Source organism: Protobothrops mucrosquamatus, unplaced genomic scaffold (genome assembly GCF_001527695.2).
Source record: "Protobothrops mucrosquamatus isolate PMUCROS unplaced genomic scaffold, P.Mucros_1.0 scaffold1164, whole genome shotgun sequence".
Taxonomy (NCBI): Eukaryota; Metazoa; Chordata; class Lepidosauria; order Squamata; family Viperidae; genus Protobothrops; species Protobothrops mucrosquamatus.
Window position 1 is genome coordinate 21,857 of NW_015387379.1, and position 22,468 is coordinate 44,324.

At 38.6% G+C, this 22,468-nt stretch overlaps 1 protein-coding gene across 1 annotated transcript in view; it reads right to left on the bottom strand.

Moving 5' to 3' along the window:
* The window catches only part of FRMD6 (FERM domain containing 6), a 104,838-nt gene that overhangs the window by 17,441 nt on the left and 64,929 nt on the right, over positions 1–22,468 (bottom strand). Inside the window, exons 3-5 of the mRNA XM_015820699.1 lie at positions 6,115–6,365; positions 3,272–3,362; positions 2,068–2,147 (exon numbers count right to left, since the gene is read on the bottom strand). Coding sequence (XP_015676185.1) covers positions 2,068–2,147; positions 3,272–3,362; positions 6,115–6,213 — 270 coding nt within the window. The 5' untranslated portion in view covers positions 6,214–6,365. The remainder of the gene's footprint in view (positions 1–2,067; positions 2,148–3,271; positions 3,363–6,114; positions 6,366–22,468) is intronic.

Genomic DNA, 22,468 nt, shown 5'->3' on the forward strand with positions numbered 1-22,468 from the left:
AACACACTGTTTACAATATTTTGTCCATCAATTAGCAATTGGAATGAGACCTTAACCCAAAGTGATGCCTGAGCTTTACTCTTTGGTCTTTTGTCTGGATACAGCAAATGATACAGTGACTTGAGGGAGGGCGTGTAGGTCAAATCTCACAGGACTCCAAATGTTAATTTCATGAGATATTCCCTGTACTACTTTTAATTTATCTTGGGGCAAGCTCAAATTTTTCTGGGATCTCATTTTATAAATAAGCGCCGAGATCTCTGAAGCGTCTGGCACAACTGACTGATTTATAGATTATGTTCTTCACTGTATCATTTGTTTTGGAGTGCATGATGTTACTACATTTTTATGGTAACTGGACTCGAGTCAGTTTTATGAGTGAGATGGGAAATCAGACTGAGAAATGAATAAATTGTGGAATTAGAGAACAGGGAACTTTTGGTTAATATTTCATTTCTTAGAAAATTGCCTATCAACTTGAGATTACTTGGCTTCTATTTATTTACCATCTTATTTGATCTGAAAAAATGAAATAGAAGTGTCTTTAAAATGGCTCTGAGGCTAAATTAAAGCTGCTGGCTGTTTCATTGTAAGACCAGTGGGCCCAGTGGGACCCCAATGCAATGCCCAGAAGTAACAATGTGTCTTCAGGACACACTCTTGGAGTCATTCAGGCTTCAAGCCATAACAACTTTCATTAGGATCCTTACTATGTCCAGAAGGGGCAGGACTTACTAAAAGACCTCAAAGATCACAACTTAAAAAATTAGCATAGGCTAATTTATTTGGTTTAATTTAGTCTACTGCTTAAAGTAGTATTCCAGGTCATTCAAAAATTCAAGATGTTTTAGAGCTTGAGCCATGGTGGTATAGTGGTTGGCATGCAGTCCTGCAGCATACTTCTGCTGACTGCCATCTGCCTGCAGTTTGGCAGTTCGATTCTCACCGGCTCAAGACTGACTCAGCCCTCCACCCTTCCAAGGATGGTAAAATGAGGACCCAGATTATTGGGGGCCATATGCTGACTCTATAAACCTCTTAGAGAGAGCTGTAAAATACTATGAAGCGGTATATAAGTCTAAGTGCTATTGCTATTGCTATATAATAAACCTTGGGGTGGATATCCTTGTCTGCTTTTTTTGTTGCCTTCTGTGCCATCATTATGGTTTTCCTTTTGTGAAGGGGCAATTTTCTCAAATTTCACCTTTGCTCACTGGCCAAAAAGCTTGAGCTCCTCTGAGCTAATTCAAACCATTTTGAAGGAGACTGTGATGGAGTTGAATTTAATGAAGGTGGCTGAGAAAAATGCTCCAAGGATGCCCCTTCCTGAACCAAATCCCTTTCTAGTTGCTGCTCATTCTCTTGCTGAATCATTGAAAGTTGGGTGGCATAAAAGTTTAAATAATCCTCCTCCTCCTCCTCCTCCTCCTCCCCCTCCTCCTCCTCACCACCACCACCACCAGGCATGTAGAGATTTTGTAGTTTTTGCAATTTTCTCAATTCTCTGATTGCTTCCAAAGACATTGCAGATATATGGGCAACACTAGGAACCACACATCTATAATGGCCCAGCGGTTGATATGATCTCACTAAGGTCACAGATGTCCAAGGATACTGGCTTTTACTTTTAATGCATATAATTAGGAGCCTGTTGATGGGCTTATGATGAAAGAGTATATTCACACACACACACACACACACACACACACACACACACAAAATTGATCCCCATTGTAGCTAGGAACATTCAATATTTTGGGCTTTTGAGTTCATGCAGAAATTGCCTTTAGAAGCTGAACCGCAACTTGTGTTTCTCTCTCAGATGTTCACTGTGGGAGAACCATCACTGTGAAGTAACCCCAATGCTGCACTTGTGTATCAGATAACTGACAATGAGGTCAGGCGGCCCTTCTAATGCCTCACATACAACATATGGTGGGATGAACAAGGCTAGAGTGCATAAACTACTAGCCACAGCAATGGCAAAGAAAGGCAAGTTTGTGGTGTAAATAGGCAATTGCTCCCTACTTCAATCCTCCTGACCACAAACCAGAATGGCACTCCTACCTTACTCGCTTCTTTCTTCCATTCTTTTGGGCAGTACTTGTAGAGCTTCTGGGATAATTCCATATATACATGCTCATTATCTGCCACAGAAAGGGACAAGAAGATTGTATTTTGTATGCAGGCTGAGCAAAGCGTTTTCTGACATTCTTTTAAAAACAGTAACAATGATGCACTTATGACTAAGGAAAGCCAAGCTTATAAAAGCTGCTTTTGTGGACCAGCTGAAGCATTTCTACTGAGAGAAAAAAAAAGATAGAATTTCCTCATGAGCTTTCCTTCAGGAAATTGACATTTTAAAAAACGGCATTCAATAATTTATTCTTCTAGCACAACTTGTCCATTTTTTTAAAATGTTGCAAAAATTGCATATTTGCATATCTATTACAAACAATATAGCAAGGCTAATGACATTCTTTTGTTTGCTTAAGAAAGTTTGATTCCTTAAGGAGAATCCTGATAGCTCAATGTTTCTATACTTTTACTCTGATACTTCTATGGTAAAGGTCCAAGTAGCAAACTATTACCTATTCAAGGACTCTAGTATTTTATTTTATTTTTAGAAACAATTATAGTTTTTGCAAGGTATGTCAACTTTAAGTTGTAGCTTCAGCCCATTGCTTCAGTTTATAATCAAAAATATTGACCAAGTTTGCATATTTGGCTGACATAGTTTACTTACATTTATTAAATAATGAAGACTTGTCTTGGTTCATGTAATGCACTGAGATTTTAAACCAAATGGATAGATTCTTACAGTGGTTAAGCCAAAATCAAACAAACTATGATACATCTTAATGAGACTATGTATCTAGCCTCTGATACTTATATAGACTCCTGCCGACTTCCTGGACTAATCCCTGCAATTTTCTTGGCAAGATTTCAGAAATGGTTTGCCATTGCCTCCTTCCTGGGGCAGAGAGAGTGACTGGCCCAAGGCTATTCTGCTACATTTGTGCTTATGCTAGGAGACTAGATTTCTGGATTTGTAGCCTGGTAGCTTAATCACTACATCAATACTGATCTATTGTTATGTTATACTTGAAAGTATTACTTTATAATTCTTCATCAATTCAATTTTTCTGCAGCAAACAAATATCAAACAATATCAAACCTGTGCAAAAAGCACAGGTTTAACAAAGATCAATGATCCAAACACAAAGTTAGTAGAGAATTACAGAAATAGCATTGTTTAATTTAGACTTACTTTGTATCACACTGAGCCCAAAGAGATGCCCATCCTTCAGCCGTAGCAGGTCACAAACTTGGATAAGTAACTCATGGCACAATATTTTAACCTACAGAATGCAAAGGAAAGGGAAAATAGTTCAATCTGTAATTACTTTAGCAAGAATTTCAGGGGAAATTGCAAGGAAAGTTATTGTGCCATTATTCTTATTTGTATTAAGGAACTACAATGATCAACATAAAACAAGAACAACTCAGGTAGGTAAAATACCACAAACTCAACTTATTCAAAGTAAACCTAGCAAGCTATGGCCAAAGCAGGCTGAATTATTTATATAACAAATTACATAAAAGCAAGAGTCCCCTAGGCTTTCACAGCTTGCTAACTTTTTCTGATTTCATCTGACAAAATGCTACTCATTAGAATTCATCTAATCTTTCTTCTTTTTTAACTGATAACAAATAGAAAACTAGCAAAATCCATCACACTGAGAAGTCCTCAAATCTTATCTTTTGCTATTTTGTATGCTTAATTGAAGAATTTGGACTTTGTGAGATTTAATTGTGAGGAGCTAGGGAGAAAGAGGGCACCTGCTTACATGTATCAATTTGGTGCCAATTTTGATAAAAGAAGGTAAATAAAATACGCCAACCCACTGTGACATTATCTCATTTCCAGCAGGTCTCTCTTGATCCTGCAAGATCTTGTCAGGAAGGCACTAAGCCAAACTTAGTAATAAGAAGGGAAAAAAGAGCAGTGTAAGCCACCTCTTAAAAAACAAACAAAAAGATACAGAAGAAGAGGATGGAGAGTGGTCCAATTAGGTTAAAAAAACATAGGACAAAATTCTAATTCCTAAAAACTCACTGAACTGAAGAATCATTTGGCCAGGAAATGCAGACATTTTTATACAGCAAAAATGGAGAATATTTATTGCTTAGGATGGAATTTCTTGGTTTCTGGTGTTTTCTGATCTTGGTGTTCTTCTGGCAGATATTTTATTCTCAGATTAGGTGAATGTTACACAGTCTAAAAATAAAGCATCTGCCAAAAGAAAACTGAATTAGGAGCACATCAAGAACCCAAAATTTTATTCAACACCAAACAATCACGATATTAAACTCGAAGCCTCCTATTTCCAAAAACAAATCTGTTCTTATTGCTGAGCTGAGATAAACAACTTCTGGAAGAGAAATTGAGATATGGTAAGATAACAGCTGCTTTTTTTTTTTTTAGTTGACAGAGTGTTTTAAGGACAGCAATGAGACCATGAAGAGCTAGAAAAGTACTCTTATTTTGTGGAAGTCAGCAATGTCAGGAGCATTTGTGGAAGATGAGTTTCAGCCATCCTAAAATGTTTGCACTGGCTAAACAATTTGGGTGATGGATAGATTTATCATTTGCCTTCTTAGAGGTAAATCAGATTTTTTTTTTCATCAGATAAAGCAATGCTGGATACCTTCAGCTTGACTGAAGAGCATCCAGGGGGCAGAGGGGAGAAGGGATAAAAAAAAAGGGAAAGCTAGTTTAACCCTTTTTCTCCCCACAAATTTATCAATACAAAACTGCACATTAACTCCATTTGTGGTTCTTCCCAAACACAAATGATGCATTTTATTTCTTAAACAGAAATCAAGGGATGGGTATTAATAGCAACAAAAAAGCTAGAAAGAAAAGAATGATAGAAGTGTGGCTTAAGAGCAAGACTTAATATTGCTGCAGTTTCACAAAAATACAGATACAGGAAGTCCTCAACTTAGAACAGTTCATTTAGTGACTGTTCAAAGTTACAACAGCACTGGAAAAAGTGACTTATGACCATTTTTCACACGACTGTTGTAACATCCCCATGGTCACATGATCAAAATTCAGATGCTTAGCAACTGACTCATATTTATGACAGTTGCAGTGTCCTGGGGTCATGTGATCACCTTTTGCCACCTTCTGACAAGCAAAGTCAATGGAGAAGCCAGATTCACTTAACAACCATGTTATAACTTAACAGCTGTGGTGATTCACTTAACAACTGTGGCAAGAAAGGGCGTAAGATGGAACAAAACTCACTTAAAACTGTCTTGCTTAGCAACTGAAATTTTGGACTCAATTGTGGTCGTAAGTCAAGGATTATCTTATCTGTACAAGATTTGGTCCTCTGTAACTCTGTGTGCCTTTGTACGGGCTTCAGTCCTGTTTATGGTCTTTGAAAACACATACCAGCAAACGAGAGCTGGAGGCACAACGTTTTGGGTCTCAAGAGAAGCATGCTGGAGATAATAAGATGAATCAAAGTAGCATTAAGTGCAAAACTGACAAAACTATGAGCAGCCCCCAGAACTCTCAAAGACTGGCTTTCAGGTAGTCCTTGCCTTACAACTATTTGTTTAGCAACCATTCAAACTTACAATGGGGCTGAAAAAAGTGACTTACAACAGTCCTCACACTTACGTCTGTGCAGCATCCCCATGGCCATGTGATCAAAATGTCAGTGCTTGGAAACTGGCATGTATATTCAGGATGGTTGCAGCATCCCAGGGTTTTTGCAACCTTCCCAAGCAGTTTCCAACAAGCAAAATCAAGGGGGAAACTGGAATTATTTAACAACTGCATGATTCACTTAACAACTGCAGAAATTTGCTTAACAACCACCGTAAAAACATTGTAAAATTAGGTAAGAATCACTTAGCCTAGCAATGGAGATTGTGCTATGGGTCCCAATTGTGCTTGTTAGTCAAGAACTACCTGCATTAAGATTGGAACATAAATCACCAAATTACCATGATGCAGTTTTCTGCTCTCACATAGGTTGTGTGTTTAAAGAAAAATAGATATTCAGACACTCCCATGGGTGACAGTTCACTCACATTGATAATGATGTTGAGGGAATCGTCATTGGGGAGGAAAATACAGACACTTCGTCGGTCCTGCATGATTCTGTTATTGTGGAAGTTCAGTTTGTTCATTGTGTTCCAGCCCCTCTCTGTAAATGGATGAGTGAGCCACTCTGAGACTGTGCAGGAGACTCAGGGGCACAGCTGTCAATAGAGAGGTTCTCTTTGTCACCCACGGCAGAGCAGGTAGGACAACCCGGCATTTCTCCCCATAGGCACCATGGCTGGAAAGGAAGAGAAACAGAGAAGACGTTAGACCCTGCATAGCACCAGGAAGGGATAGAACGATTTTGCCCACTTCGCCAAACTAAAGGATGCAATGATCAAGCTAAGATCTGCTCCCTCTTGTATGATGCAGCTCCATTCACTTTGCATCATTGTCCCCAAACTATTGTTGCAATCCCCTCCATCATTAAATAGGTCTTCCAAATAACACAGGGCTGTCTACACTTGCTCTAGGTCAGGGGTGGGGAACTATGGCCCTTTTATGACTTGTGGACCAACTCCCAGAATTCCTGAGCTAGCCATAGGCCTGATGAAGAAAGATGATAGTTTCAGGAAGGCACTGACAGGACTCTAAGCTCAGTTATCCTTGTAGTGAACTTGTCAAAAGAAAATTTCCCCACATGATGATTTCTGAGCACTTCTTCCCATGGTTTGTTAGACGTCACTTGCCTTAATTTCTTGCTAGCATGGCAATTTGGCTATGCTGGTGATGGGGAAGAGGGTGGGGATGGGAGCTGAAGTCTCAACAAATCTAGGTTGGGAAATAAGATCAAAAGTGTGGTAAATCCTAGATTATTTGCTCATTCTGAACAGATTAGAACAAGTATGCTCCAAACCAGTTGCTTTGATATTTCTATAATTCTCTTATTAATATTAAGGGCGACACTTCGATTGTCAACATCACTTCTCCCCTTTCTTTGAAAATTATTTTCTGGAAGAAATTTAAAGCCAAGATTATTATGAGCCTTTTGGATTCAGATACTTAAAGAGCTTAGTCAGCCAGCTATTCACTACCAAAACTAAGTATGATAAGCATTAAACTACTGACTTCATCTGAAATAACAGGAAGCCCACAATTATGTGGGTAGACAGCTTATGTGATTTTGAAACCTGCCTTCTCTAACTTGGCACTCTGGGTGGCAGGGGATTGAAAATCAAAGTTTTGGGTCCAACAGATCCATGGAGCACCAGGTTGTAGAAAACTGTCAGAGCCTCCAAAAGAAATCACTGACCTACACCAGAAAATGGGAAGAGACATTCCCTTTGTACTCACCAGGCTTCACAACATGAATTTTAGAGTTGTCACAACATTGCAAGATATCCCAACGTATAAGCTATCTTGAATCATGTCTATATGGGTTCTTGACTTTTAGTTAAAGCTTTGCTATAGACGGCAGGTTTTTAATCTCATCGTTCTTGTGCTGAACCTTGTCCAACAGATTAATCTGCAAGATCATTTACTCTACAATCTTATATCTTATTACATTTGACTTCTTAAAAAGGCAGATTCAGATGCTACACTCAATCCAAAAATGCATGAAGAGGATAGCAGAACCATAAGGATCCTGACCGTAGCTTCCTAACATCAGGATCTGAAAGTGAGAATGACTCAGGATCAATAAATTCCGATGTGAGAATCAACTCCAAAATAAAACAATATTTGTAACATTTCTCCAAAATGCTCCAAAGTTTATTTACACTATGAGCCAAAAAACTACCGTATGTTGCCAGTGTTTAGGTCTAAAGTTGCAGGCTCTTAAAGGCCAAAGACTTCCAGACAAGGTATTGCTGCGTTGCCAGCTGCTTTGTAAGTTGTGAATCAGCACTGAAGCATCCCTCTTGCTGAAACCTTGTTGTTTTCTTACATGTTTCAAATCTTTTTGTTGCAATAGAGATTGCTATCTGAATTGTTAAACAATAGAGATTGCTATCTGAATAGTTAAACAACCAACTATCTCATAGCATTTTAAGACTACGATGTGTCACAGCACATGAGCTTTCACGGATCTCAGTTCACTTCATTTAATATATATTTTGATCACTTGCTGCTAACTCTAACAGTCTACTTCTTTGATTCTGACCTAATGCAAAGACAGATCAGAATTATTAGCAATATCAATCACATGAGAGTATCTTGCTGTCGGCTGTTGTCTGTCCCCTTAGCACTTGATGGCCATGGCAGCTACACCCTTCATTGGCCATATATTAGGCCTGTACTAGAAAGGGCTCTGTATGCTACAAGTAACAGTATTTAGATCAGGGGTGGGCAATTAATTTTCCCAAGTGGCCACACGAGAAACTGAGACTGTTGTGGAGGGCAGAACTAATAGGGCTGTGAAGGTGCATAGGCATGCACTCACAGAGGTACAGTAATTTTTTTTAAAAATACCAGTTGCCTTCAAAATAAAAGCAATGTAGTTGTATTACATGCATGGTATACACTTACTTACCTTTGATTTCTAATTTCTGATTGACTTCACATGGGCCAGACAGGGACAGCAAAAGGCCGCATGTGGTCGGGGGCCATAAAATGCCCAGGTTTGATCTAGTTCCTTGTTCACTCAGATTCTCCACTGCAATAGAGGGGGGTTCCCTCTACAGAACCTCTGTTGCATGTCAATTATATAATTCTTTGGTACTTAGCATTTTGCCATTGGGGAAGCCTAATACTGAATCCCTATTGATTCCTGAACTTCCTTTGTGGATTTGGGCCTCCTGAACTATTTTGTAAAGCTCCAATAACAGAAATATTTTTGAACTATGAATTAAATAGTAGGGTGAGAAAAGACTGCTTTGATGGAAACGTTACCTAGGCAAAAGAGATGCAACTTTTTTAAAGACCAGAACAATGAGCTAAGAGACTCAGGCAGATGCCTCTCTAATTAACTGGAGAATAAGAAGGGGGGGGAGGGTATAACATAATCAGACTATCAAGATTGTTATTATAGCCAATCCCAACAGAAGTTTTTGCCTTCCTGTGGAGCTATTTTCCTGGTCTCGTCTATCTAGTGAGGGCGACAGCTAAGATATACGGTAAGTCAAACCAGCTGGCTGGCTCAATTAGGGATTTGAAAACTTACAGTACAACAGTATTACTAAGTACACATAGACCAACCTTCTTCCTCCAATTTAGCACTCTCCAGATTGCAAACTCTGTTTTGAGCATTGCTGATGATATAATTGGTATGCTAGATCGCGCAAGAATGAGATTGGGTGAGCTTACAGTGATGACACAGTAGGGGCTCCTACAAATACTGTAACAAGCAGGAAAAGATATGGTGCAGGCACTGGGTAGGTTTCTGTGTAGAATTGGATCATGCCTTCAAGTGAGGTTATGTCATAGGTTCTTTTAATTTATACCCACTTTGGTGGATCAAGACAGAAAAAAGCTTAATATACACATAGTCCACATGCTCACATACTATTACTATTCATTCTTCTCCATTCTTCCCCACTGCTACTGTTACTCCATCAACTACTTCTTATGAGTACTGCTAGAGAAAAATCTCTTCCTCCTCTCTCTCCCCCCCCCATTCCCTCAGCTGTTTTGCAGGAAAGCTTTTATAGTTAACCTTGCCATGCAGCCTCTGGGGAGAAGGCTTAAAGAGAAGGGCGGCAAGCAGCACAGGTGTTGGCAATTTTCTTTTTAGGCAGCCTACTCTCTCACAGGCTGCTTCTGGTGTATCAATTACTTACTCTCCAATACCAACCCTTCATGAGCTTCTAGACCAGGGGTCCTCAACCTTAGCAACTTTAAGACTTGTGGACTTCAACTCCCAGAATTCCTCAGCCAGCTTTGCTGGCTGAGGAATTCTGGGAGTTGAAGTCCACAAGTCTTAAAGTTGCCAAGGTTGAGGACCCCTGTTCTAGACCTTGTCCTCGGGCTGGTGTTACAATTCCCAGAATTTTAGTCTTGCCCTGGGAAGGGAGTCTGGTGCAGCTTGTGAGTTCAATGCCTCCAGGGTGACCATAGGCTTGTTACAAATAATTGCAGCCCTAACATATGTGAGAGGGTACACACTGGACCTGAACTTTATTCAGAGCAGATGAGACATGATCTGAAAATAGAAGATTTTAACATCTGCCCCTGTCTGTCGTCAGCTTACTTCCTCATTTAACTGCACATCATGGACCTTTACAAGGCGGGTAGACTTATTCAGATGGCCTGCCCCAGTTATTTTATTTATTTTCTATCTATCAAATTTCTACATTGCCCATCTCACCTAAGTGACTCTTACTGGATGGATCCAGAGGGTTTCTAGAAAATTCTCAGGAAGTTCCCTGACAGTTTGATGGTCAGTTCTGTCACTTTGTCTCATCAATGGAGCAGAGACAGCTAGAGGGTGGAGGAGAGGATTCCAGCCTGGCTTCTGCCTGACTAATTTTGCACATTCCTGAGTTGGCTGAAGAAATGATTATATTTATTCATTATATACTTGTTTTAATAAGTGTCAAAATGTTGAACATTTTAAAGGAAATTAATGACTAGAATGTATTCCACTAATTGTTTCTGGGGGTGTCCTCAATCTGAGTGGATAAAATAACATTTAAAAAAATGAATGTATTTTCTTGCTTGACACAATCCATGCGGTTATTTGTAAGAGCTGCTCTGCTGGATCAGATCCCATTCATCACCTTCTAATATGGCATCCTTCCTGTCAGCAAAGCCAGTTCCCCACCTACAGCATCTTCAGAGCCTCCCACAGCCATCGCTGAAGGAATACAAAGCTTCTCCTCATTGCTATTATTTTGGTCCAATAATGGTTTGATGACTCTAGAAGCATGACAAAAATTAAATCTGCAGTCATATGAGTTGGCTTTAAAGCACAAGAAGCAGATTTTCAGAATACTATTTTCTGTAATTCAATCTTCAACAGACATGGGGGGAAATGAAAGAAACACACACACTACCACACTAGAATTTTGGCTACTCTGTCTTTTCCTATTTCAAACAGATGACTGACATTCGCATCTGAGAATCTCAATTGGTTCTTTTACTTTTGTGCTGTGTTCCTGATAAAAACATTACGGTCATCCCCAAGATAGAAATCTGCCTTTAAGCAATGGGAGAAGAAAGATCCTAATTCATAGGGAAATATTAAGAAGTGTGGTGGCTTATGTGGTTAGGATACTGGGTTGACAATCAACAAGCCCGCATTTGAGACCCAGTGCTATTGAGTGATGGGGCGAGCTCCCTTCATTTTCTCCCACTCTGCTGACCCAGAAGTTCAAAGTTGGAACTTTAATTCATTTGCTGGCTATCTAACCAGGTGGGGATGACTTCATTATTAATAATATTAATAGTATTCATTATTATTATTAAACCATCATTACTCAAACACCAATGCAAAGTGGTGAAATTGCATCCTGCCGCTTTTCTAATCCTCCAACCTGCTCCCAATCACTCAATTTTTCTTTTTCTTAAACCAGCTGGGCTGACTTTCTTCTAGGGTTGCCAGGTCTGCTTCCAAAAAATAGCGGACAAGCGGGGGGGGGGGGGTTGGTTTAAGTAGTAAAAAAAGTAGACTGTACAGCTTTAGATTATGTACCATTTCATCATAAAGCTTTTGAATAAAAAAAATGTCCACTATTTTGTGAAAAAAAATAGTGAACATAATGTGAAAAAAGTGGACTGTCCACTCAAATAGTGGACACCTGGCAACCCTACTTTCTTCCACTTTTTTTTTAATTTTTCCAAGAATATCTAGGAGGCCAACGTGAGGCCTAGATGATTTGTTGCAAGTAATTATGTTTGGGGGAGCTTAAAGTTTTATTTGAATCATTCTTCACTTCTCTTTTTTTAATTAAAATGATATTTTAGAAGTAGTCCTCCAGTTCAATATTTCCTCCTCCTGAAGTAGAATTGTACTTAAACATACCTGTAATTTTCAAATGCTCTGAAGTAAAAAACTTCTGTGCTACCATTGGCATAGCAAGCGAAGGAGAACGTGGTATTTAAACCAGAGGCAGCATAGTAATCTTTTTAAAAGGCTCTTTTCTCTTTGGTAGTTAGACTACCTGCTGTATTTGCTCACCTTCTTCCTTTCCCTACTAACTAAATTATAATGTTTCTGCCTTTTGCCTATGGATAAAACACCATGTCTGCAGACGGTGTTTTAATAGCAACTCCAGCTACCCAACAAAATAATTAAAGAGGAAACCACCCCCCCCCCCCCAAAGCTGTATAAACAGGCAGCAAACCCCGGACTGATTTGCACTGGTGATGAAATGTTTGAAAGGAAGCCACTAAGCTCAGAGACCATCCAGACCTCCATAATTCAAACCCGAGTTACAGATATTCTCTTCTATTGAAAATAATCAAAAGCCAACCTTAATACATTAAAAAGAAAATCAATGTGAAGGCTAAACAGTGGTTCATTAAGATATTTGATATTTAGTCGACCTAACAAACTGATATAAGAAAGGATACACTTTAAAGTTTTAAGAACTCTTCTTAGGCAAGTTGGTAAGGGGGAAAGGGAAGGGAAGAAATCCTTTTACAGACTTTTACAGCCATGTCTGTATCAGGCCAGATTGTCTAATGGAGTGATAAGGCGCAAAGATTTACAAACTGAGCTTTAATGGGCACTTGCACAAAAGGTTATATACTCTTGGGAAAGATTTTATGGCTTGGAGATGATGAACTTTGACTACATATTTTGAGTAGGGCTGATTAGCCTTGACCATCCTCTCCCCAGCCCCATTTTGCTTCTGAAAAGTGACTTCTGTTTATGAAAATAAACTGTTTTCTCAAACAAATCAGCCCTCTGTTCTGCTATTCAGGACTGGGAGTAGGCCTGCATAGCCCTGCAGACAAGTACCAAGTGGTATTTCTACAGTACTAGTCCTTTAGTCATAGGTAAAATGCTTAAACCCGGTTAAGAAAAACTGCATTTTTTGTGAAAGCAGCAATCCCCAAAAAGGAGTTTTCAATTATGCAAAAATGTTGATGATGCAAATAATCTTCCATTGTAGTTGTTAGACAAGGTCCAGCTGCTTTAAGGCATCACACCTGAGCTGGACCCAAGGCATGTTTTCTGCTTTGGAACTTGAAAACTGCACATCTCAAACCCCCCCCCCCCTTGCTATCCTTTGAAACTGGAGTATGTGCTTCTGAGGCAAGAAGAGTCTCTTTTCCTCTGTGTTGATCTTGACTCACAGGTCCAGGAACTGTCACTCACTACTTTCTAAATAGAAGGTTCTCTGATAAGAGATTGTCCTGCTAAGGATAAATGTGACACTCCAGGTTCTAACATGGGTGCTGTCACCCATGTTTGAAAGGGGGAACTTGTTTCTGTATGCAAATCTCAGAAACTATCAATGGGAAGGCCTGACTAAGTAGTATAGGTAGTCCTTGACTTACAACGGTTCATTTACAACGGCATTGAAAAAAGTGACTTATGACCGTTTTTCATCCTTATGACTGTTGTAGCATCCCCATGGTTATGTGATCAAAATTCAGACGCTTGGCAACTGACTCATATTTATGATGGCTGCAGTGTCCCAGGGTCATGTGATCACCTTTTGCGACCTTCTGACAAGCAAAGTCAATGAAGAAGCCAGATTCACTTAACAACCGTATTACTAACTTAACTGCAGTGATTCACTTAATTGTGTCAAGAAAGCTTGTAAAAATGGGGCAAAATTTACTTAACTGTCTCACTTAACAACAGAAATTTTAGGCTCAATTGCAGTCGTAAGTCGAGGACTATCTGTATGTGTAGGCTCTATCACATCTACTGAAGCTGGTATGATAGCTTCTGCTACTGATCTCTAATGATCCATTCTGAAGCTTCGGGGCCTGATGTACTGAGATTTGCAATGTTTCTCCAAGTCCAGTTTTCTTTTCCATTCACATAAGGAGAATGGAAGACACAACAGAAAGAGATTCCTGTGCAGGTAGATGCTCTATCACACCAATGTCTGGCAACAGTTTACTGATTCCTTAATCATGAGCTATTTCTGCATTTTTCTTCTAAACGTTCCATCCTCTTTTCTGAAGCAGTGCTTCAGAATCAAAAGAATCTCTGCATCTTACCATTATTTACACTGTTTGAAATCAGCATTTATATAAAATCATCAGTTCTACGCAAGCAAGATCAGTGTTTCCTGTTTTAAGTCACCAGTCTTCACAAACCCCTCACTTGAACGCTACCGGCTGTTGTTTCTTCAACCTGTTATCACCTTTTATTCTTGTTTCATAGACATTTCAACTTTTCTTCCTTGTCAGTTGTGGCATAACTGTATACCAAAAAAAAAAACAAAAACCCATGTCCAAGAAAATCTGGGCATAGGACTCTTAGTATTATATGCTTAATAAAATGGGCTGAATGAAGAAATGTATAATCCATGATTATGACAGTAACAGATGCAAACTTGGTACAGACAAGACTTTTGCGAGTGATATTTGTGCTTCATGGTTCACGTTTGGTTTTGCTAGCTTTTCAGTCTTTAAGGCCTGAAACTGGCATGGCTGTGATGATATCAAAGAGAGTGGGATATTCATTTCAGGGTCCCCCCCCCCGACTTTGAGGGCTTAAGGGCAAAGATTTGCACATTTTTGCCATCCTGCTACTCCACACTCAATGAGAATCAATGAAAATCAGTGAATAATCTGGAGATGCTCTCATAGCTGCAAAATGAAGGTTGCAGCAATATTCAAATCATAGACAACAGACTCATCTATGAATGATCACGTTTGATCTGTAGCATGTTTTCAGTAATTATTTTCCAGCAAAATCTTGTTTTGACAGAACAAGAGTGAGTAAGAGCAAGTGAGAAAGTGCTAATGCAACACTGTAGTTATAACAGAACTGACTACTAGTAAATTTCTGGTTCAAATCTTGCTCAGAAGTTCCATTCCTTTTTAGTCTCATTCAAATATTTTTGGTGTGTATACATGCAAATACACAAGCATGGAAAATTTGGCTCTTACAGATATTGAGAAAGTTATAGTCTGGTGAATTACTTGGAAACCTTGCAAATCTCTCTTTTAAACATACACACATGAAAGAGCCAATATATGTTTATGTATCTTCATAGTAAACCTGGGTCTGTGATGCTACAAAACATCATTAAAAGATTGAAATCCCTAACAGTTATTTGACTTCTTTTTCATTGTGTTCAGACATGCTTCAACTTATTGCTTAGTTAGACACTAAATAAACAAATAATGGCTTCCCCAGTTCAAGGTATTGATGCTAATGAATAAAAATACCAGTTCTAAAGAGACATATTTCCCCCAGCATCACCAACCCAGGCAGAGAGATATATTACGTAGATCTTGCCCACAATCCTGTTTCTGATTGTGACCCATGGTATACTAACTTGAAATAGGCAGAGCCCAGTAGTGGGATTCAAATAACAACAACAACAACAATAATAATAACAATAATAAAAAAAATTGGAAGGGACCTTAGAGGTTCACATATAAATATGTGAACAACCAGTTCTCTGTGTGGATGCCGCTTCTAGAAGTCCATTCTGGGCCTGGGCAACAAAAAATTAGCTACCGGTTCTGCCGAAGTGGTGCAAACTGGCTGAATCCCACCATTGGCAGAGCCATCCATTTGGTGTTGCCCTGACTGTGGGACTTCCTATTTTATCAGATATAGATGGAACCAGATGAAAACTCTCCTTTCCTGTCAGATTTAAATATTTGATGCCTTTCATTTGACTGTGTTCCTTTTCATGTATTATTTGTTGACAAATTACATGGTTCTTGGCTTTTATTGTGTTTTGAATGTATTTTTGATTTTTTTAAATGATGAAAGGACATATTTTTTATAAAACAATTCATCTGTTAAAAAGTGCTTAAGGGAATCTGAAATGTCCAATCATAGACTCTCTTGTCTCTTTCAGAATAACTTTCCTTCGCAGTAGTTAGATTTTAATGTTCATATACAGACATGATCTTTAAACCTCTACTAGAAAATGCCACCACAAAGCTATCTGGCTCAAGCTCGTCATATTGGAACGATAGATTTCATATAATTAGACCTGAGATCTGTTTGTTTTAAAATAATAATTAAGAAATCTATGGAGACAATAGTGTTTTTTTATTTTCTTTCAACATTGAAATAGCTTTGATAAATGGAAATATCTCAATTCCAACAAGCAACAACAATAAAAAAAAAACTAATGTCATTAGATGCATTTTTCGCAATGCAGACTCAAGGGGGCTGGAAAGAAAGAAACTGCTGGAATCAGGGAAAATTCTTTCAACCATCTGCTTTTCATTTTCACAAAGAAATCTTTGATTCCTTCATGCACAATAAACAGCTAAAGTAGCCAAACTCTCCCCCTCAACACTGTGGTAGTGGTAGGCAAAAATCCTGCTGCAAACTTTTCTACAATCTTGGTGATCAGGAAAGGAACCTCCAAGTTGAGATGTTCCTTGGTCTATCTGTAATATTTCTTCTCCTTTTGGGCTGGGAAGAGTTACTCACTGAACTGCCCTTGAAACAGGCAAATCCAACTCGTATCCTCAATATATTTTTCAAGCCTACCCAGTTTTTGGCAGGGGAGCAAAAGGCTCTTCACATTTCTCCTAACAGAAATGGCCAACCAAAGGGCTGGTGGCAGTTTTCCTCCGATCACTGCAGAGCCCTTATATTTGTGCTGGATGGGGCAAGGAAGCAATTCCCTTTGCACAAGACAAGAGTCAAATGAAAGCCAGGAGGAATGAACGATCATGCCCAATTAATCTGATTATTAATAGGCCTCTACTGATAACTGCAGTCTGGCCATACACAGAGAACCTCTGAGATTGGCTGCCTGATGCAGCCACATTAGAAAAGAAGCACCATTCTGGCCACTATTATCAAAGGGCCCAGATTTTTAGTTTATACTGTATGCAGAGGCAGAAGGGGGAAAAGAGTGAGTGCGACATTTCAAATTCTGGTAATCCTAAGATTTAGATACATTTGGGTAGCATGACAGAAACAAGGGCAAAGCGTGGCAAAATTTTTTAGCTTCGTGGACACCGAAGGGATTTGACTTGGCAATTACTCAGCAGGAAAGAGATCCTAGTGTCATGTTGGAAGAATTATATGAATATTTAAACGCTGCTCAAGGCAGAGGTGAAGCAAGTAAATCCGAAATGGGAATTATTAAGAAAGGCTGAAAATCAGAATGCTAGTATTAGACATAGATCTATGTCGAAAAATTATTTAGAAGTAGGACGTTCCACAGTCAGTGAGTCAGAGCACTGATTCACCAAGGCCAATAAGATCTGATTATTTGCTCCTGGTACATTAAGAAGGATGCCGTGTGAGAGGCCTCCTTCCATGGGGGCAGCTCTCTATGGGCAGATCGCGCTTTCATACTAAGCATTCCAACACAGTCCTTTCAGCTGAAAAGCAGGTAAGCTCTGTTTTCTAACAGCATGAGATTTTTTTTTTAAGACTGCAGAGGAGGAGATACTCTGGATGACTAAACTGTAGCTGACAAGTCCTTAAATTACATGTCCTAAGCTTTTTATGTTAAGATCAGTGAATCAAAAGTGCTGAAGGAGATCCAAAAGCCTTAGATAACACCAAGCGTTGTAATTTAGTCATTGGGAATTAGTGAATCAAAGAAGCTTTATAAAACTAAAAGAGGCAGAATTGAACAACTCTTGTTTTGAATTTCAAAGGCACTTTGAGTTTTGCTTCTACAACTTCAGCAATGATACTGTGCCAAGTTGAACGTCTTTTTTTTTTTCCTTCCCAAATCCAAAGCAAAGCTTAATGCCTTGAGAATGAGAAGTCGGACATTAAGACATTTATCCCTGGTTATTAGAAAATGATCTTCCAGCTTTTGACAACACTTCTTGCAGAGGCTGCCGTATCTATTCAATAGAATAAAAACTAGGATGAGAGATTATTTACCAATTTCTTTAAGATGTTCTCAACCCAGTGCATTTATGCAGTAGACCTCCAATGCAACAGATAACCCCAATAAATCCGATTAAGTACTCCCTGAAAGACTGTCTCTTATAAGCCAAAAGGAGTACTGTATATAAAAAGTTATCAGATCTATAGCATATGTTGGTAAGTGTGTCACCTGTGGAATCCAACTTTTGGCTTTCCAGATACATTTGGTTGACCAAAGTTAAACCAGGAGGATTTCTAGAGTAGATGCAACTTTCACCTGATCTAAGAAAACACTTGAATTCTGGTTAAAACATATTTTTAAACCTTCTATACGGATTAAACACATACAAAAAAAAATAGCCTGAGGGAGAAATTCAGTTGAGAGACAGCTTGCCATAAAGACACATTTCTCCCAAATCCAAACCCATTACTTTAGCCACTATATCACAATGAATCAGTGCAGAGTGCCAGTGATGTTTAAAAAAAAATCAGGAACATCTGGAAGTAAATCTTCATTATTCTGTTTTTTTGTGAAGGCTTTTCTTTATTCAGAGAGGCTATATAGCTCCCCCTTTTCAATATTCAAATAGGAAAAGGTATTGATACTTTCTGTAAAGAAGGATGATAGATGTCTGTGCAAAATATCTCATCTCAGGCATTGGATTATCTTGCAGACTGTGATAGCCTACCCAATACAGCTTCCTCCAGAATTTTTGGAATACAACTCCCAGTAATTATGGTATTGGGGAATTCTGGGAGTGATAGTTATACTACATGAAGGAGTAGACTCTGGCATCTTTGAAGAAGTGGTAATATGTCATCAACATATTTTCAAATTGAGATTATTTTAGTTATTGTGTAAAAGATTAATTAGAGGTTGAAGCATTCTTTATCTCTGCCCCAGTAAGTTTCAAAGATAAATGAATTATAAATTGCCTGGAAACTTTTCTGTTATCTACTAGTCAAAAGTAATATGATGGCAGTCAAGACAATAAGAGATGAATGACCTTTGCCAGATATCAACACAATTAAATGTCCCATCACCCAGACAGTTCTGAAAACTTGGGGAACAGAAAGAAAAACCCAGCTCTTGAACTGGCACCCCCAAATTATTACTTTTCAGATTTATTATGTCAGCTCCCAAAATCTCTATCTATCAGGGTCAGTGGCTGAAATCCAACACATCAGGAAGGTACCAGATTCCAGAAGAGAGCTTCAAACAGCATAGTTGAAGACTCAGCCTTCCTCTTTAAGAACTACCTGAAATAACCTCAGGGAATGTACATGGCATTCCCCTTCAGTTTGGGCTCAGTGCAACAGAAAAAGCTACCACCACAAAAATGAGTTGGAAAGTTTGCCAACATTTTCTGTATTGCATCAACTACAAGCTGCTGAGATTTATTTTGTTAGGGAGAAGCTGGGCTTCTTGTTGCCACATGCCATGCAAAACATTTTGCTCTCTCCATGGAAAAATGTTTGCCTGATCCCCAGGGATTACAGAAAAATCTGGAAGGGGCTCCTAAGCAGAGAGACCACAACTGCTGATGCTTGTGCTGCTTGTGCCAAAAGTATCTTTTGCTTCCTGTTTTAGGTTAAATTTAGGAGTCTGGCTTCCTCAGGATTTAAAATAGGTATGGCAATCAGTACGGCATGCACCATACTGGATTTGTTTTCAAACAGCACTTTCTAATCCTGTTTTTTAACAACTGATGAGAGATGGAAAGAAAACTAGCTTGCCCTGTCTTTTGCAACTTTTATAGATGCTTGCAAGTATTATTAAATACTACAGTGTTATTCTGTAGTTACTGCCTGTGCTATGTGTTTGTGCGAACGATGAATGGAGATGTCTGAGAAGGCATACAGGAGATACGGTAAAAAAAAAAAAGGGAAACATTTGTTCTGGAATAGTTTATGCAGTGAGAGATATCAAAAGGAAGATCTTCAAGAAGATTCAAGCGATGGTTCTCAAAGCAAGATGGTTCGCATATGAAATGGATGTGGGTTAGCTTAACAGAAAAATACCAGGAGACCTATGAAGGGTAGCAAGATGGAACTGAACTTGCCTTACTGGAACTGATAAAAGGGAATGAAAACTGTACTATTTTGAAGTCACCACACAGAATGAAATGCAATGCCTGGTAGACTTCCTGCCTCAGTTCTGACACTGAAGCCTAGCTGGATCAGCTTAATACACACTGTAGTAAGTATGAATGTACAGTGTGTGTGTGTGTGTGTGTGTGTGTGTGTGTGTGTGTGAGAGAGAGAGAGAGAGAGAGAGAGAGAGAGAGAGAGAGAGAAAGAGAGAAGGATTTAATGCTTTTAGTTCAGAATATGAATAAAAATTACCAACTTGCATTTTTTTCTTCATGTCTGAAGTCTCTAATAAATCAAAACAGAAGGAAAAATAAAGAATCTCACTGTGACACCACCGCTCGCCCAATGTGGCAGCTACTTAGGCAAAGATATTTTGTAGAAACCCAAGGATGCCAAGGGAACATTTTCTCTACTTTTAAACACTGTTGTGCAGGAAGAAAAGGGAGATTTTAAGAAAAATCCAGAGTTACGAAAGAAAAGGATTACTACTACATCCTCATGCATTGAAATCTACAGAAAATCTCCTTCCTGTGGCAATTATGAAAACTTATCAATTTCCAATTAATTACAAAGCTTATTTAATAATTGTATTTATTATCTACCGGGGACATAAATTCAACTCTTACATTAATTTCCTTCGAGTTGAAATCCACATGTCTTAAAGTTGCCCAGTTTGAGAAACACTGATACTGTATACATGACAGCAAAGGAAGTTTGGGTTTGGTTCTCCCCCCCCCCCAAATTGTCTTTTGGGAATATCACAGCATGTATGTTGGTAAGAGAGTTAATCCACCCCTCTCTCATGTAACATTTCTGTTGGTTGCAATACATGGGAGTGTATAGGTATTCTTTTTTTGCATAACTGCAGATTTTTCTAAAAATTTCCTATCCCTTTGAGCACAACAGTGTTTAAAAGTAAAGGAACATCTTCTCTTGATGTCCCCTTGGCTTCCTCTAAAATATCTTTGCCTAAACAGTAGAATTCAATTTGCCATGTGGGCTTTGGTGAATGTCATAATGAGGTTTTTTATTATTCATTCAGTTCTGATTTATCCAAAAACGTCCTCCCTAAGAAAATAAGAGCCAATCCTCCTCTTTTCATGTGCTGTTCTCCTTGAAAAGCTTGCCCATCTTCTTGAATGCCTCATTGCCTATCCAATGACAAGGGATACCAGGAAAAAAAATCTTTCACTGATGCCAATACAACTTCTAAGTTCAAGGCCACATAGGAGAGGAATTCCAGAATTGAGAGAGGTGGATGGGTTAACCCTCTAACCACCATATACGTTGTGATATTCCCAAGAGACCATTCAGCTTAAGGGAGCACCCCAAATTTCCTTTGTTATCATCTATATCAGTATTCCTCACACTTAGCAAGTTTAAAGCATGTGGACTTCAACTTCCAGAATTCCCCACTCATCCAGGATTAATCAAAGTTCAGCTAACCAATCACCCAGTTTCCAAAACCATCCAGTCAACACTTTTTGGAAGTACATGAAAGCTGAGGCTGTGACCTTGTTTGTCCCTAGACTCTGATATTAAAACATAAATAAAATGAGCATTTATTTAAGATGGTGGGAACCACTCTAAAAGGGCAAATTTATTAATTTTAAAGATAACTGACAAATATAAACTGATGAAGCTTCTTGGATAAGAAGCAAAATGTCTTCTTCCTCAAGAAAAAACAGACTTTTGAAAAAGCATCTTTGACACAGCTATGATCTGGAATGACTAAGAATCTCCATAGCCATCAATTTTAAAGAATTTTTCCTTCTTTAAAGAGGACTATTACAAAGCTTCCAGGTCGAAATCCAGTTTGAAAATCAAAAACTGCAAGGAAAGAAGAGAAGGCTGATTTGTACTGTGGGTCCATACTTTTGCATTAAAATAATTGTTACCCATTTGTGTTTAATTAATGCCCTTTTCTATTTAATGGCTAGTAATTACTTCTACTTTGGCATCTATATTAGCACATGTAGATGTTATAAAAAGTGACATCTTTCTTGTCCTCATTTTTGGTGATGCATAAACTGCCACCCTAAACTCCACCCTAACCATTCCATCAATTACAAACCAACTCACATCATTTCAGTCTAATTAAACCAGTGGAAAAAAACAACTCCAAGAATAGCCATTAAGATACCATAATCAAACATATGAAAAGTCCCACTTGTCAAAAAAACAGAACAAAAGGAACAAATTAAAATGGAAAAGGACTGAGTAAAAATATAGATTTTTTTTTTGCTTGCACAAAAAGGGTACTTGCATATCTTTCTGAGGAGCACATTCCATAATTTGGCTGCTTTCCCCAAAGCATTTGGAATGAAAGAACCCAGAGGAAGGATCTTCTCTAAAAATTGAAATGTTTGGGG